Below are 19,152 nucleotides of genomic sequence, written 5' to 3' on the forward strand. Positions count from 1 at the left end.
AGCATTAAAGACTATTCTTTCCAGATGTAAAAACGTTTCCATAATTTGATTTTTTTTAGCAATTTATCTAAAAAAAATTTCAAATAAGCAACCATTCTCCTCTTCTTGACATATATAATTTAAAAAAAATTTAATTATAGATTTCAGCTCAGTGTAGTGACCATGCTTACTCTATAAGAAAATTTCTTAGCAAGGGCGATGTGAAAAATTCATGGGATTTTCAGTGATAGAACATTTAAAATGTGAAAAAGTAAATAAAATAGTTCTATTTTTTTATTATAATAAAAAGTATTTACATTGTTTATTGCTCAAACCTCGTATTATTGTTATTTTATAAATGTATCGTTGTTATTGTATACCATTGTCATTAAAAACCATTGCTATTTTATACATGTATCACCGTCATTTCAAATCAAAACGAAAAAATAGGAGGTTAATACACTTTTCCCCCTCAAACCCAACCCCACCCCGTCACTAGATTTTCAAAAGTTTTCTTGTCCAGAATTTTTTTTTCAGTTAAGTTCTATTTTTTTTCTGGTTGTCCCGTCAAAATTAGTATTCCGTGCCCGTGCTTGCATAGTCATCATTTCGACCATCCAAGAATTTTTCCTGCAATGAAAGATGAAAATTCTGCCTTTCGCAGCTTTTTTTTTTTTTGGCTTAACCTCTTGTATAAAGTATTAATAAAACACTTTTGATTGAAAATGTCATTTATTAAAACCAACGAAAGATTTAAACTACATTTGAATATTACTTAGAGTTATAAAACAATAAATTGTCTTGGCTTAAAAGAATTTTTAAAAAGTTGACTTTAAACCAAATTGTTGATATCGATATATCACCAATTTATAAGTCAGTGGCTTGCTTCGGTTCAGAAATTGTTTTTTAGTTGAACATGGTAATTACATTGTATCAAAGCAGCAGGGAGTCACATATGTAAACTCTATGCATGTTAAATTGATATATTGCTACATCAAGAAAAGATGGTCATTATATTTTTCATAAATTTAGGCTGTTAGTTTTTCTTTCAATGTTTTTCTCTACTTAAATATACAAATATAATAAAAAATGTTTATGAGACTTTGTGATGTTTTTAATATTGCGAGTACAAAAAGATATGTTTTGAACATATTTCATTGTAATATTATTCAAAAAGATATATCGAATACACAAGAATTTTTTTTTAAAAAAATCATTTATCTTAATGCATGCACTCTCACGTTGTCTTTAAGATATTTCTGATTTCTAATTTTCGTATTGCATTTCAGTTTAAAACATTATGAAAATCTCTCTTATTGATTTGTAGATTCTTTGACATTCAAAAATTCGCATCTTGCTTTGTCTTGCCCTGAAATGTTTAATTCCTCGTATTTTGCATATTTTTCTTCTCTCATACATGCTTTCAAAACCTCGTATTTTGCACTTGTTTGTGATGCCATATCGAGGACTTCGTATTTTGCACTTGTTTGTTCAGAATTGTTTAAAGCTTCGTATCTTGTATTTGTTTCCGTCGCGATATTTAAAGTTTCATATCTTGTTTTCTCGTTGCTAAATGCATCTCTTTGCTCTCTATTGTTCAAAATTTCATAGGTTGTAGTGTCACTTCTCTCTACTGTACTGGACTGTTCTGTGCTATTCAAAGTGGCTCTTTCTCCTGGGGTTTGCTTACTTTTCAGTGAACGAAGATATCTATTACAAATAAAAAAGTTCATATTCTTTATAATATACATATTATAAAAGCTATGTACTTTTTATTTTTTATTGGAATATTTTCTTTTCATTTCTTATATAAAAGATTTTGACCTCTTCATTGAACTAAATTGTATGTTAATGTTGAATTTTTTTAAACGAAAGTTTTTCTCTTTTTTAAACTTATTTTTGAATTAGCTTCTGCAAAAACAAAGAAATACATAAAATAATTTTGGAAATTGACAATACCTCGATGCAGTTTCTTGATACTAACCCTAACATCATCTCTCTATTAACTTTTATGAATGATGAGTCTTTACTACTTCTCATGCATAAGACAGCAGTTGTCACCACAAATAGCAGAGTAAAGAAAATGAATGGCAAGGCAATATAACTCCAAATGTTCGTCGTACATAAAACTTTGTGATCTAGAACTACACATCTTTCAGAGAAAGCACACTGATTTTCTCGACAACTTTGCTTATATACCGTTACTTGCTCTTGTTCTTGGATTATCAGTGCTATATTTGAAGACTTATGCAATATTTCTCCAAATATGGCATTTGAAGCTACGCAGCAATAAACACCACTGTCGTTGAGTTCAACGTTATGTAAAACCAATTTTTTCTTTTTCCATGTGAGTGGTCGCATCTTTTCAGAACGCTCGTTTGTCGAATTATATATCCATTTGAAAGTTGGAACTGGATTCCCGTCAGAATTGCACGTAAGGGTTACTTTTGAGCCGACAAACACAGTAGGACTTGTAGGCCACATATCAATCTTCACATAGGAAGGACCATCTGCAGATAAAAATACAATGATAAAAGAAAGATATCTACAGCAAAAAATGGTATTTCAATATCGGAAATACGGTATCAAAAATATTAATTTAGTGAATTCGACGTTCGATTTTCAACGCAATCACTCTTAAAAAAGTTTTACTTAGTAGTCATTTTTTACTTGAAATAACAAAGATAAGTAATAGATAATTACTAAGCATTTACTTAAAATTTAAAATCAATTACTGAAATATATGTCAATTACTAGATTCAAATGTTTTACTTGATTTTTGCATTTTAAAGAATTGTTTTACTTACACACTAAAAAGTTTTACTTAGTAATTTATATTTACTTAAATTTGTGTATATAAGTAATAACATTACTTGGTCTTTACTTACATTTTACCACTATTTACTATATAATTAATATTTTAATGCCCCCGTAAACGAAGTTTCGGGGGTATATAGTTTTTGTCGTGTCCATCTGTCTGTCTAGCTGTCTCTCTGTTTATCTGTTTATCCGCAGAAACATTAACCTTGCCCATTACTTTTGATTTAGCGGAGCTATGACTTTCATATTTCACACGTGTATTCCTTGTGACAAGACCTTTCTTTGAGTATCACCAAATTTGACCTTGACCTTGAAGATTGACTCACTTATACACAAAAAATCCAAACTTATTCTTTATCAAAATCTTTTGAGTTTTGAACATTAAATACCAGGACATTTATACTTCACATATATATTTTTTGTTGAAAGAACTTCCACTGAATACCAACAACTATGAAATTTTGACCTTGACCCTGGAGATTTCCATCCTTGTGAAAAAAAACTTTAACCTTGGCCATAACTTTTGAACTTTTACGAGTGCTTTCATACTTACATATATGTAATCATTTTGAGAAGACCATTCATAGGATACCAAGAACTTTGACCCTTTGACCTTGACCTTGGAGTTTGACCCACTTTTAAAAAGCAAACCTTGACTGTAACTTTAAAAGGATTAGGGTTAGTGCATTCATACTTTACATAGTTCATCCTTGTGACAAGACCTTTCTTTGGATACCACCAAATCTGTCCCTTTGTCCTTGGAGTTTGACCTACATTTCAAAATTGGTAACCTTGACCATAACTTCTGAAGGGTTGAGGCAAGTGTTTCCATATTTCACATATGTATTTTTTGTAGCAAGACCTTTCATTAGATACCAATAACCTTGACCTTTTGACCTTGGAGATATCAAGAAATCCCAATAATTTAAATTTGCATATAAGAAAAGTTTAACCTTTGCTATGTTGCCATACAGGGGCATAGGTGTTTCACAAACACATCTTGTTTGAATTGTATTTAATTGATTTACTTAAAACAAAAATTTATTTACTAAATCAAGGAAAATTCAGATCAGTAATTACTTAAATTTGGTAGTCTAATCACTAATTGTCTGTGAGGAGGAGTTATCTTTCTTCTAAATATACCTTCCTGTGAAAAAAAAGTCACGCTAATAAAAATGCGATATTAAGTACTTGAAATGTTTAACCATTTTTAAAATGGTCCTTTAAAAGATACAACTTATTCAATTTTTAAGGCTTTCGAAGTTGGAATCAAATGTTTTATTGTTATATATAATAAAACAATTACAAAGAAATTGGTAAAAGAAATAGAAAGTATAATTGTTTCCATCATAAGTAGATTTCTTCTATTAAACTATTCAGAAGGCCCAATTAGGGAACTCTGATAAAGAAATCTGTGAGTAGTACTCACATGTCAGAGGGTCGGTACCTTGCAGTGTTTCTAGTAAATAATGTCGATTTTAATAAATATGATAAGTATTTCATTTACTTAGTATTCTTTTGAGTAAAAATATTCTAGATTTTAATTAATTTCAGAATTACATCTACTTAGTAATAATTCATAAATTTAGTAAATAGAAAGCATATTATCTCTAAATTAAGTAATAATAATTTAACAAAAATGAGTAGTTCATTTACTAACTTAAAGTAATACAATTCCTATAATTTAAGTAATTCTATTGATACTTAGTAAATCATTTTATAAGTAAATGAATTCATCCTTATTACTAATTATGTTTTCAATTACTAACCATGATAGTCATTTACTTGCTATTCTGACTAAATGGATTACTAATTATTACTAGTTTTTCTTAATCTAATATCTTATTTTAAAAACAACAAGTAAAACTTTTTTTAGAGTGATACTTTCTGCTGACTGACTTTTTCATACTAATTTGAGGCTATTATTAGGCCTCAACCGGTAAAAACGGAGGGGACTTTAGGTTTCCTCTGAGTCTGTCAGTCCGCCTGTCCGTCCGTTTATCTGTCCTTCCGTCTGTCTGTCAGTCTGTCCCACTTGGTTTTCCGCACTTTTTTCCAAACACTTGCAGATTGAGCTGATTTTTTGGTATGTGAGTGTATCTTGATGAGTTTCTGATCCAGTTTTTCCGCCTCATTGGTTTTTGACGGAATTGTGGCTATTTTAATTTTCATACTTGTGATTGCGATCGGGTTCGTTATGCACTAAATTAAAGTTCCAAACGAGCTTGTATCCTAAAGAGAAAACGGAAACCCGGTAGGGGACACGTATTGCTTACGCAATACTCCCAGAATGCTTGTAACAAATTGAATTGCCTATTGGTTTTTCGTTCATCCAATCATGACAAAAAGCACAAAGCGGTTGTGAAGCTTCAACAGGGGATGCTTACTCCTTCATGGCATCAAATCATCACCATTGATGTATTTGGAGGTCTGATTGTTCTTTTCTGTTTGGGTTTGTTCCATTGAACTTTTGAGCTTGACTGCTGTTCGCCATCTCCATATTTCATTCCTTTTTGCAAAAGTTTGGTAATTCATTATAAAAAAGGTATCAAATTATATGTAAGTATATAGAACCAGCATCCCCCCAAATAAAAAATTGAGTAGGATTGTGCCCTTTTGCAAATGCTGAAAATGATCAAATAGAATTTTATCGAGTGCAAAAGAAATGTCTAAAATCTTTTTGTACTTCAATTCTGAAATAAACAAGTTCACCGCAGAGCGTAGCATCCCATGGCAAGTAGCATATCTGTAAATCAACACAGAATTTGACATAGATCCCGTTGCAAATTACGTCACTTCCGTTCCGCACAAGACAAACTTACAAAAACAAACACATGTACACACACACTCGCGCGTTACTATATCCCCTCCAACTCCGTTGTGATGCAGTGACGTATCATCGTTTTAAGTGGGGGGGGGGAGGGAGGCAGCAGGAGAAAAAAAATTCACTTACCTGAAAAAAGGGGAGGGGGGGGTAAAGGCCAACTTTTTTAAAGACACACTTCTTTCAGTGGCAAATTTTCTTCATACAATTACCGTATTACCCTTACATCACTTTACTTCAGCCAAAGGCGGGGGGCCAACCAGCCTTTCAATGTCAATAGTAAAAGTTATGTAGGAAAAAAAAGTTTAGGGGGAGGGGGGCAGGCCCCCCCTGTTGCCAAGTGCCTGTGATGCGATAATAAACTCTTCATCGAATGCGTTAACCCTGAAATTCAACATTTTTAAAAATTAAATTGGTTATTTTACTTTTTAACGTGTGTTAAGGAGCAAAAACAAAATTTGAGTTGGAACGACAATGTAGAGTCCATATCAGATCTAGACGATAGAAAAAGTAATTTAAAGAGCAAGAGCCATGTCTTATGCATAAAATGGCCCTGTACTTATATCAATTAATAAACTATCACCCTCTTCCCCATTTCATATATCAAAATAAAGTAGACACTTGGTGCTATCATTTTCCATAATAAAATTTCGTTTTGAGAATCCAGATATTAGAAAACAGGTTTGAGAAATTGCTATGTTCTTGAATTTTGCAGAAAATATGCGTATTTGACTACCTTCAGCAAAGAATTAAAATATGAGCACAGCCCACGATCCAAACAATAAAACATGTTTTTTGATCTTCAGAAACAGAGCTTTCATTTTGTATTTGCATATTTTGGATCAGAGGTTGTGCTCTATATAAAATATTGAAAAAATGCTTCAACTTTAGGTCATTTTCAAAGGAATTTACATGATATGAGGAAAATGACGCATTTTATGACGTCATAATGCAAGGACTAGATGGGAAACTACGTCACGATTAATAGATACGTGGTCACCAACACTCCAAGTGATAAATACTGCATTTGCAACCTAAACTGAGCGGTTTTGATTTTTCAGAAATTCTCAGGGCCAAAAAAGGCCCAAAGAGGCTCTTGCTCTTTGTACATTGTGTTTATCATGCCTTTTAAAATCAGCAATAGGGAAAGAAGGAAGACAGATTGCTGTATTTATTAACACTTGATAAATCTGTAAAGCTGGGTATCTTTTGGAAAAAGCGAACGCTAGAAGACGTCGAACAGAGGTAAAACATATTCTGTAAAGAGCAAGCAAAAGCCGAGTTTCCAAAGTATGAACTTGGTTTTATAATTGAGATTTATTTTTCGAAATTTATTTCTATACTTAAATATGACTTACATAGCACTGTCACTGTATCTGTGACTATGCTTGGACCAGGTACCTGGGTTAGTCTGTTTTGTGAAGAACAGCTGAAAATTGCACCATTGTCTTTTCTAGATAAGATGTAAGTTAAAGTCATGTGAGTGACAGCAGAACAGTTTGTATTCTTTATCCCTGTTGTTCGTGATCTATTCAGTAATATTACTACATTTTCGTGAAAACTGATCTTCCATATTGCAATATAACCTTCTGGATTTCCAGTATTTGCAGAACAAGTTAAAGTCACTTCGTCGTTTTCTCTGAGAATGGACTTTGGATACACGGTAATAGTTGATGGTCGTTCTGCGGGCACTGATAACAAAGAAAAACAAAAGTGATTAAGAAGCTCGGTTTTTAAAAGGATATTTTTCCATATTCAAATTTATTCAACATTGAAATAATTTTCATAATTAATTAAATTTCTCAATACATATAGAAAAGAATAGAATAGAATTTATTACCAAATCAGGGCCCATTGGGCATAAACATATAACATATATAATTACATATAAACATAATAAAGTAATAGACAGAATGCAACATATGGTGAAGAGCAATTCCTGGATTAAGCATATATATACTGATATATATATATATTGGTGGCATTTTTAAGTTTCATATATAGACATGCATGATGGGTTGTTGTACAAAAATTGTGCATAATTATTATTTTTATTATACTTTCATGTTAAATACTAAAATCTGATTGGTTTAAACGCAGTTAACAATCTGTTCTATTACCCTCAGCCTTAGCAACACACGTGACAACGGGTAACACAACGGTAATGCCACATGCGTGGAAATTATGCGCCTAGGTTCACCGTAGAATTCTCAAAACGTCAGTTGCGCGTTTGCAAGAACAGGAATAAACTTGACGTCAATAAAAGCTTGCGTCCGATGTAGCTTACTTGAAAACAACAAACGACAGACGAAACATGCTTGCGAGTGCAGAAATAACGAAACTTTAGATGATAAAGGACTGGTAGAGTATGAAATAAACAATAAAGAGGTCAGTAAATCTTTTTCGAAGTAGTCATAGTAATCAAGAAGACATTCAGTATAATAAAATAAATGGTGCCTGTTTTGGAGGGTAACAGTTGAAATTGACACCCCAAGGAAAACCATTGTCAACCTCCGCTGACGCGTCGGTTGACAATGGTTTTCCTTGGGGTGTCAATTTCAACTGTTACCCTCCAAAACAGGCACCATTTATATAATGGTATACACACACACACACACACACACATATATATATATATATATATATATATATATATATATATATATATATATATATATATATATATATATATATATATATATATATATATATATATACTTAGGGCAGTTATGTTAGTTTAAGAGTTGTTGTAAAATGTGCTTTATAAATAATAATTAATTTCATAACAACTTGTATTGGTAACAATCCTCTGTTAAAACTAATGTCCAAATAACTGTATCTCACTTCTATTCTCAATGACCGTGTAGTGTAGGGCAGCGCCGCGAGAATTCCATCGGCATCGAAAGCAAGTTTTTTGACTTGCCTAGATAGCCGAGCGGTCTAGCGCGCTGTTCCTGCACTGCTAGGAGACAGATTCCGAAGGTCGAGAGTTCAACCCCGGGCTGGGGCGGAAGTGGGTATTTTTTTTTAAAAGTGAATTTCTTTGTGCTTTCTATATATATATATATATATATATATATATATATATATATATATATATATATTAACAAGAGGCAGCAAGAGTCGGGGCTAAAGGATATACAGAATTCCACTTCATGTAGAATAAACAGACATAAAATTTATGGAGATTAATATATATTATATAAATAAATTGTATATTGATACTTGTGTTAATTAAATTGAACTACAATGGACTGCAAGAGTCAGTGCTGAAGGATAGTATATTGTTATTATACATGTATTATCCACTTATGTTCAATGTAGAGTATATAATACAACACACATATCAACAACATACAGTGTAGCATAAGTATTTAACTAATGTACATCAAATGATTTTGAATTTGTCTAACTATATATGACTTATGAATTCACACAATTTGCACAGCACATCAAAATTTATGGAGATTAATATATATTATATAAATTAATTGTATATTGATACTTGTGTTAATTAAATTGAACTACAATGGACTGCAAGAGTCAGTGCTGAAGGATAGTATATTGTTATTATACATGTATTATCCACTTATGTTCAATGTAGAGTATATAATACAACACACATATCAACAACATACAGTGTAGCATAAGTATTTAACTAATGTACATCAAATGATTTTGAATTTGTCTAACTATATATGACTTATGAATTCACACAATTTGCACAGCACATCAACATCTTCACAGTTCATTAACCATAAAAATTGGTTATTTTTAGACAAGCTATTAAAATGATGATACCTCATAGATATCGTGGATAGTAAATTTATTCTTGATTGACTATGGCATGGACAACCTAAAAGAAAATGTACTTCATCTTCTATCTCTTCTAATTTACAATCGGGACATATTCTCTCTTCTCTTGCAATACCGTAATGTCTACCTTTTTCAATCATCAGATTGTGAGAAGATAGTCGAAATTTTGTTAGAATCTTTCTTTTCTCAAACTTTCTTAAGATTATTAAATAAGGTTCTAGTCCAAAGTTCTGTTTAATTGTGCAATAGGTATCCAATTTCCCACAATTACTTAATTCTTCCTTCTTTTGATACTATTTTTCAAGAAAATATGATTTTAGAATGCATTTACAATAATATTTAATTGTTGATGTAGATGAAATCAGATGAGGCGTTAACTGAGGAAGAAGTTGTTTAAACGTATCAGTAAAACCAAACCATGATAATTTGTTTTTATTGAAATTGGATACTTAGGTAGTATACGCAGAGGATATGTGTCATCCAAATCCTCTAACCTATGCCAGAATTCAATATATTCTGAACAATACTAAAACTCATAGGCTGTCTACCTAGTTCTGAAAGGACTGCAAATTTTGTACTTTTGCTATTTACACCTAATAAAAATCTACAAAACTTGTAATGTAATTTCTCACAAAGTGACTGAGAAAATAATTCATCCAGTGCAATGGGTCCATTTCTAAATCGTGCTGTAGAAGTGTTAAGGGCCCCCCAAATTTCACTACCGTAAAGTAATATGGGTTTTATTGTATGATCATATAAATGTAAAGCTGTGTTTATTTTAGGGTTCAATGATAGGAAATTTTTTTGTAATTTAAAAGTGCCTTTGAAGCTTTTTTGTAAAGTTCATCCTGAGCAAGTGTAAAACTTCCAGATGCAGTGAAATGTATTCCCAATTTAGTATTTATAAGAAGTAATACATTCAAGGGGTTCTTTGTTTAGTGTGAAGTTTTCTTTCAAGTGTCTACCTGCTTTATTAAAAGTTAATACTATATAGCCTATTTTAAACATAATTTGAAAATAATTCAGTTGCTTCTTGAAATATACGAATGTGAAGCGTCGCAGTTCATGTCGTCACAAATCTTCAAAATTAATTCATTTCTGAAATAATCAATGTAAATATCAGTAGATTGTACATATAATATTAACAAACTTTTTATCATCATGTTTTGATTATCTCCAAACTTATTTTTCCCCAGAAAAAACAGGCTTATTTAGGATTTATAACATTATCCATGAGGGGAATTCTTAAGGCAACTACTAGTATACAGTCTGTGTGTATAATTTTGTGCAATGTGTTGCTGTAAGATGTAAATTCACATCGCTTGAATTTCTACATGAAAGTTGTATAGGTTTTACGCATCGTGCAATGATGATAAAATAGCGCATTCTATTATATACATGTAACCTTTTAACTTGCATTTTAAAGTTTTTGTTAAACAATGTTTCTATAACGTTACCTTGTAAAAATACAGTTGTGTCTCCTGTTATTCTAAACGTTCTGCCGTCGCCCCTCAAGTAATTTAAAACACACCGGTATTTCCCATCATCTCGACACTCAATGTTATTGATTGTCAAAATGAAGCTGCTAGAAGAACCACTTCCAGGAATGGTCAGTTGAGATCTGTTTATCAGGTAACTACCGTTTTCGGACAAGCGTACATCCTGTTCAGGATACTGTCTGAATTTTGCTATGTCATTATATTCATTTCCAATTTTCTTCAACCAAACCATAGATAGAAGTGATTGAAATGTTCCCTCTGAGAATGTACAGTTTAGTGCAATAGATCCGTCTTTACCAAGTGAAGCATTTATTTCTGGAGGTGTTATCACTATCGTTGAGGTGATACCTAGAAATATCAGTGACTGCTTGTATAGTCATTCATGTATACATCCATAATAAGGTTAATAATAAGATAGGGAATTATATAGTCTTCTCTTAAAACTCATATTCGTTTTTATGTTCATTATCGTCGTGACATACTAGATGACAGAAAATACAGAAATAATGTGTTTACTAAAACCTAGCAAATTGAAAACCTGCAAAATGACAGTGTTTTAAATGAAACATATGGAGATAACGAACAGTAATGGGGATGAAAAGTCCATAGAACAATACAAAATAGGAGCAGAGCAAACACGGAACTCCAAAACGTAAGAGATGGGATAAGGTGCCATGAAGGAGTGAGCATCCCCTGCCGATCGGTCACATCCGCCGTGTGCTCCTTATTGATCGGGAAATAACAGAAAAATCCGTCGTCAATTCACTGTAGGCCTAAAAATAATGGACTAACAATTAGAATGAAAAATCTCAGACAGCGTTTGACTCGATGACGAATTGTATTTGCTGACAAGGTCATTGTATCGACCATAGAACTTACGAAATGATAACTTTAAACGAGACTTGTTTTTAATAACACTTGAAAAATCGTTAAGCGATTTTAGTTTTCGATTTTCATTGAATGAATGTTTTGTATAGAAAATTCCACTTTTTACCCAGTTTTGAAAACAGAATGATTTTTCCCTTGTAAGTAAAAAATCTTATTGGACCAAATAGGTTGTGTCAAAAATCTATTATTTTACTATCCTCGAAGAATAATGTCTACCAGGGAGTCGTAACATAAACGCTACTTAAGTTTAAGACCGTGCTTAAGTAGGACTTAAATACAGTATGAACTTAAGACCGTAACTAGATTCGAGCTAAGATTTGGCAATCTTAGCAGAATTTAGGCGACCGGTAGAGATGACTTAATTATGTGTATTTTATCCGCACTTCTGTATATCTTAACTTTCTTTACACATATTAGTATTTTATGTTGACTTTCGGTGTTAAAGCATTCCTCTATTCATATTATGCATTAAAGAAAATAATTATCTCTATTAAATACTGCATGGTATAAGATTTTTTTTTTCGTCGGGGGGGGGGGGGTTTACTGATTAATGATTCCAATATTTTGCCACATATTAACTGATCGATAAAATTACTCAAAAAATTCCTCAAGATTGCTTCCTTATGGAAGTTAAAAAATGAAAGGCAAAAGTATGCTAACAATGTTCGAAAACCTTTTATTAGCTGTATACTGTAATGAAAAAAAAATGCATACACAACTATATTCAATATTTGACTCCTGGAGATCTTTTATCTTGAATCCCTTAACCCATGGATAATAAATGAATGGGATATCATGTAAAAAATTAAAAAAATATTTAAAATGTAATTTCAATAACGAACGACTTTACCTGATCCTCTGTCATTAACTCTGGAGACATATCCTAATTTCTAAAGAATGCCCTTGCTCATTATAATGATGCAACTGTTTGCTATTGGGAAGAGGTTAAGGATAAAAGAATATTTATTGAGGATTACTCTCAAAGTTTCCTTAATAAACGTTTATAAAGATTTTTTTAAAAGTCCTAAACAATTAAATATATGTTGAATACTAGTAGCTGATGCGGGTGTGTTATGTGTGATAGTGAGTGGGTGTATGTTGGGGGTTTAAGGATGAGGGGTGTGGGGATAGGGGTGTAAGAATAAGGGTGAGTGTGTGTATGTGTGTGTAAGGGTAAGGGTGTGTGAGGGATGGAGAGGGAGGGTATGTGTGTGCGAGGGTGAGGGTGTGTGTGTGAGGGTGTGGATGTGTATCTGTTCAAACTTAAAGTAAAAATAGTACTTACCTTTTGTGAGGATGAGGGACAAAAAGCATGATGTAAGCATGTTGTTTGTTCACTTTCTGGACTGGAAATATCTATAATATTTAAAGATACAAACGCATTATAATGTAATCTCTATAAATGATTCAAATAGAAATAAGCGAACAAACATTCAACCTCAAAATTCAGCTGTTGTCCGTGATCAAGTAAATTTAAAAAATGTTCCGTATATATGCATGGTGCATGTAGCCTTAAATAAGGAAAATTTTCTGTGCATTTTTGTCTCACGTACATGTATTATGTAGATATTTTTTTTTAAATAGAAAGTGCAAATTTCAATTTAGGAAAGGTCGTAAACAATACACAGAAAAATATTATTACAAGGATCAAAGTCATGATTGGGCATGTTTATACACAAATATCTTGTTGTAATGAAGATTCATACAGATTTTTACTTTTTAAAGATTTGTATTTGGAAGGAAATTGGACCTATAAAAGGTTATCCAAGGGCAACGAATACGTAGAAACATTTTTCCCAATGTTTGTAAGGTCACGTGCTTTAAATCATCAGTATGAAAGTGAATTAAATGCTTTTTTGAAAAAAAAAGACTTATTAACGCTTGGATTAGGATAAGGATGAAATTGAAGATCAATTCTACCAGGAAATGCAGTCTATCAAAGGACAGTGCTATCCGAAGCTGTAGCTTACTCTTACAGATTAAGTAAATGGCTGCATGTATCAACAAGATGTATTTGTGAAACACTGATTTCCTTGGTATGGCAATGTTGCAACCACTATTGAAATAACGACCACCATAGAAATAATTATTTGAATAGTGGTTGGGAGTCCATCTCAATAACATAGGTTGCAACCACTATTGAAATAACTAATTCAGTAGCCAATTCATCATTATACCCCCGCTTGAAAAGAGCGAGGGTATATAGTGATCGGGATATCTGTCCGTGTGTACGTCCGTCTGTCTGTTACGCTTTTGGTTACCCAGCTCTTATCCGCAACTCTTCTTATACATGTACCACTGAATGAAATTTTATGATACTTTCACAGAATCTTTGTTACAAAGTTCCATTGTGCACCTTCTATTTTACTTTTTGATCCTGCATGTATTTTTTTAGTTTCCCATAGTATAACATGGCAATTTTTTCTATAATATTAAAGTATGCCCATCTCTTATCGGCAACTCCTCCTTTACTACTGAATAAAATTTAAAGATACTTTCACAGATTCTTTATCACATAATGCAATGTTCCTCCTATTTTACTTTTTGACGGACAAACAAAACAAAACATAGACTTTGCTATTATAAACATATAGGAGGCGAGGAATATCATTTAGTTAGTTCAGTGATCATAGTACCTCTAGTTTTGAATACGAATGGGAAAGTTATGGTAGATGTTCGTTAAAGTAACTGAGGTCAAAAAAAAGTTTTCAACCAAACACTGGTTTCAGAACTCCTCTCAATGATTTTATATCCCCCGCTTGAAAAGTGAAAGGGTATATAGTGATCGGGGTGTCCGTCCGTCACTTAAGCTGTACGTCCGTTCGTCTTTTACGCTTTTGGGTACACATCTCTTATCCGCAACTCCTCCAATACCACATAATGGAATTTGATGAAACTTTCACAGAATGTTTGTTACAAAGTTTCATTGTGACCTCCTATTTTACTTTTTCATCCTACGTGTATTTTGAGTTTCTCATAGCGAAACATTGACCTGCCATTCTTTCTAAATAATACTAGTATTGAAGGATACCAATCTCTTATCGTCAACTTCTCCTATACATCTGAATAAAATTAAATGATACTTTCACAAATTCTTTGTTACAGGATACTATTGTGCACCTCCTATTTTACTTTTTTTATCTGACACTTATTTCGAGTTTCCCAGAGCAAAACATGCGCTTTGCCATTTTAATCATATGATAGGCGGGGGTATCATTTAGTGAGATCAGTACTCACAGTACCTCTAGTTTTGTTTTTTTAAACATTGACCTACTAATTTTTAGAGCATGAGTTGCGGTGTCCTGTAGATCTGCAATACTTTTGACTTACCTCTAGGGGGCAGATGGGGGTCTACAAAGGATTTTTTTCTGCAAAAGCTTAGTTCTCATTGAACTTCTCTAATACTTTTCACAGTAGCCAAAAGAATCATTCTTGTAAATTTTAGAATTATTGTGGGTTCATTATTGCAAGTACATGTCTATGCATTACTATTTATGCAAATACCAAAATCGCGAGTGTTTATAATTATTACAACTTAAACGCTAATTCTTTCTGAATATGTTTCCTTTCATAAACTATAGGGATAAATGAAGTGATGTCTTTGTAATTACAAATCTTAAAGTATATATAAAATCACTAAAAATAGAAAATTATGGATACCCGTATATAAATGTACATGCATTTGAATGAAATTCCTAACACTTTACACCAGATTATTCTTTAAATACTTACATTTTTATAATCTTTACGAGGTGGAAATATTTGGATTTCATGAATGCATTTAAAACATTTTTAACATAAAAATTATCTTTCTATCCCCTTAAAGCACACTTTTTAACAACAGGGAAATTAAAGGCTAAAATAATTTTTGAAAGCTTAATTTAAAAGTCCAATTGCTAGCCTTTTCAAAAGGTGTAAAGTACAGGAAGTTTTAATTAAATTAAAACACCTGGCATGGAGACCATAAACTGAGAACACAGGTCAAAATTTTGATTTTCACTTTCTTGAGTTCTGCTTGACGCACTAGTATATGATTAAAAACTTGAAATTCTTTACAGAACATAAATATAAGTATCTGGTGTAAATTTTGTCTCTCATTATCAAAATTATTTGAAAAGTTACACTGGTTTTAAATTTTGACTTAGTCAGTTCTCAGTTACTGGTCTTGGGGGGCCTGGTCTCAAAAAACCACATAGATATTGTCAATCACAAACTCAAACATCTTTTCCGTCTGACACATGTGTTTCATATTTGGTTTACTAGATAAAGAGTCTGGGTTTGTTTTGATATCCTCACAAGAAAACTTTATGATAAACGTTTTTTTTTTCAATTTTTCTTGTCGCCCGCGTGGCGCAGTGGTTAGAGCGTGTGCTCTAGAATTGCGAAGTAAGGAGTTGATTCTTACGTCACGGGTTCATATCCCACAGTGGGACGTGGAGACCGGTCCTTAGGATGAGACAATATAAACCGAGGTCCCGTACGTGTCACAGTAGGTGCTGGCTAAAACTTATGTGGCAACAGGTAATGTAGATTCAAATTTGTTCAAATCATGATCCCAACGTGTAGGGCGAGGCCACAATGGGTGATCAACGTTAAACGTAAGAATACGTAGGAAAGTCTTATAAAAAATCTCAAAAACAGCAAAGCCAAGATTGGTCATATTTATATGGAAGCATCCTCAAGTAGTGTAGAATTAAGTTTGTTCAAACTATGACAGAAGGGGATAGGGCGGGGCCACAATAGGGATCAACATTTTATATAGATACATGTATAATATATAGGAAAAATCTATTCAATCTTCTCAAGAACAGCAAACCCATGATTATAGTGATAGTTATATGGAAGCATCCTCAGGTAGTGTAGATTCAGATTTGTTCAATCAAATCATAACACCCGGGGTAAATGTTGGACCATGCAGGCACGTAGCATCGTTTTAGAAAGTCGGGGGGGGGAGGGGAGGGGGGCAGCCAGACAATTTTTTTTTACTTACCTGGAAAAGTTGACTGCCAAAAAAAAAAAGAAAAAAATACCCAGCCCAAACTCGAAAATCCTATTTCGTAGTGGGGGGGGGGGGGAGGGGCCAAATTTTTCAGATGCCCAACTTCTTTCAGTACCAATTTCTTTGCAAACAAATATTACCTTACCGAAGTATAAACTGGGGGAACCTCTCTTTCAATGAACAATCTCAAGAGTAAAAGTAATGTTGGGAAAAAAAGTGGAGGGGCCAGCCCCCCCCCCCCCCCCTTGTTGCTACGTGCCTGCCGTGTTGAAAGTTCAAACTGACAGGAAAACAGCCAAAGTTAGTCACAGAAATATGTAAGCATCCTTAGGTAGTTTAGATTTAAAATTGTTTAAATCATACCCCTTTAAAGGGTAAGTCAGGGCCACTTAAGCTTTTCAATGCTGAACTGATTTTCCTTTTTTCCTAGCCCCAGTGCTCAGGTGAGTGATGTGGTCCAAGGACCTCTTGATTTCACACTCATCTCTTTTTCCTACTAATTGACAGACCATTATTTACCCATTAAATTGTCTACGAATTTTCCGTGTGTCCGATCATGACTAGGAAACCTCAGCAGTTGTGACAAAACGACAGGGGATGTTCACTCCTGCATGGCACCCGATATCACCTCTCATGATTTTAGAGGTCTGTATTCGCTCTGCTTTCGAATTGTATTGTTTCAGTGGACGTTTGAGTGTGGTTACTGTTTGTTATCTCATATCATTATGGAAACACTTACATTTTTTGCTGTCGGTAACTCAACTCAACTTCTGAAATTTAATCCTTTGTGCCCAATAGATACAAAACGTGTTTTTTTTTTCAATTTCGATTTTCGCACTGACATATTTTGCAGTATTCCATTCATCATTCGGAATATGAATGGGGAAAATTTTTGTAGATGTTAAATTAGGTTTCTGAACCTCGATTTTCACCGTTAAGGTAATCAAAAAAAAAAAAAAAAAAACCTCCTGAACTCCTTTTAGGTTTTTTTTTCTTAGACTTAAAAGGACAATGAAATACTGATCATGAGGTGGTCAGGAAAGGAACAAATAACAGAAAGGAAACATTTGTCAATTTATTCGAAATCCAGTGTACAGTCAGAAAACGACAGATTCTCCAGTGTCGACACCAACACAGGGTCACACATCTACCACCATTTAGGGTTGGTAGCAGGTAAAACCCCATCGGTTGGCCAAACAAGCTCGGATTTGGGGTGGCATACTCTTAAAAAAACGTCTCAGGTCATTTCGGGTAGGTTATTTCATTCCATTGGCAAGAGGTTGTTGACGTTGGCGTATCTCTGTTCAAACATGTCCCCGACATCGATGGGAGAAAGGTTCAGACTGTGTGTGGGCCATGGTAATGTGGTGATATTCTGCTTTTAGATACAATCTTTAACAATCATTGCCCTATGACATCTCGCATTGTCATCTTGAAAATATAACGACGTCCACACGGCACAAAACGGTTGTTGTCCCAGTTGCACTACCTTGTGACTTGTCCAGGAACATCATGCAAGTCTGTTCTGCTGACAACAGTGATGCCTTTCGACACCATTACAGATCCATACTCATACCGATCATGTCTAATGACGTTAAAGTCATGGAAACGTTTGTTATGGCGGTGCTAAACCCTCTTATGCCTAACCAGGAAGTCACAGTGAACTTCGACTCATCAGAAAACATTGCGTGGTTCCATCGGCGATTATCCCAGCGTTGTTGGTGACGACACCATTGGAGTCGGACCCTAAGTCCCTAATGTGACAATTCATTAAACAGGGAATGAGGCGAGGATGTCGGACATGTAAGTAAAATCTGTGCAGTCGATTCCTGGTGGCCTGGACACTTATTACCAAGCCACAGCAACCTGTCTTGTGCCAACCTGCAGCATGCAAAGGGCACATAACCTCTCATCCTGCGTTGGACTGCGCACCGTCTCTGTTAAATTAACGACTTCAACAATTGATAATCTGCTATTTTCTCTTCAGAATCTTTCTTTGGAGTGGCTTTAATCTTCAAATTCAGAGGCATGCACATTTGTGGCACAAAACCCTTGATCACTTGTAATATCCCATGCAGACCATGAGAGTGTAATTGTTGTGTTTGGTTGTTACATGCAGGTTCTTTGGAAAAGATTTTTTCCGATAAAGGGACATCGACACAGTTTCAGCTAATTTTTTTTCAAATTAATTTTTCCATTGAATTATGTTTCAAATACTTAACTCGGGTAATTTTAATCATTATCAAAACTTTGAATTTCATTTGTCGAGATACAAGACAAATATAGAACTCAAAACCTTTGTTATGTAAATAAGGCCCGTGTCATGT

At 33.5% G+C, this 19,152-nt stretch overlaps 1 protein-coding gene across 1 annotated transcript; it reads right to left on the minus strand.

Annotated features, from left to right (window-relative positions):
- Positions 1 to 715: 715 nt before the first annotated feature.
- LOC134278224 (cell adhesion molecule 3-like) lies at positions 716 to 13,151 on the minus strand. Its single transcript, XM_062760541.1, has 5 exons — positions 13,112 to 13,151; positions 10,897 to 11,286; positions 6,982 to 7,314; positions 1,964 to 2,489; positions 716 to 1,689 (listed from the first exon to the last, which is right to left on the minus strand). Exons 1-5 carry the CDS (start codon positions 13,149 to 13,151, stop codon positions 1,293 to 1,295), a joined length of 1,686 nt encoding a protein of 561 aa, XP_062616525.1. The 3' UTR covers positions 716 to 1,292.
- Positions 13,152 to 19,152: the final 6,001 nt, after the last annotated feature.

Source organism: Saccostrea cucullata, unplaced genomic scaffold (genome assembly GCF_032062105.1).
Source record: "Saccostrea cucullata isolate Sc308-1 unplaced genomic scaffold, CSIRO_AGI_Scuc_v1 ctg6734, whole genome shotgun sequence".
Classification (NCBI taxonomy): Eukaryota; Metazoa; Mollusca; class Bivalvia; order Ostreida; family Ostreidae; genus Saccostrea; species Saccostrea cuccullata.

Coding starts and splice junctions, on each gene's coding strand:
- LOC134278224 (XM_062760541.1), bottom strand. CDS start 13,151: ATGCTTACATCATGCTTTTTGTCCCTCATCCTCACAAAAG. Junction 7,315..10,896: donor CACAACTGTATTTTTACAAG/GTAACGTTATAG, acceptor CTTTGTTATCAG/TGCCCGCAGAACGACCATCA. Junction 2,490..6,981: donor AGATACAGTGACAGTGCTAT/GTAAGTCATATT, acceptor TTTTATCTGCAG/ATGGTCCTTCCTATGTGAAG.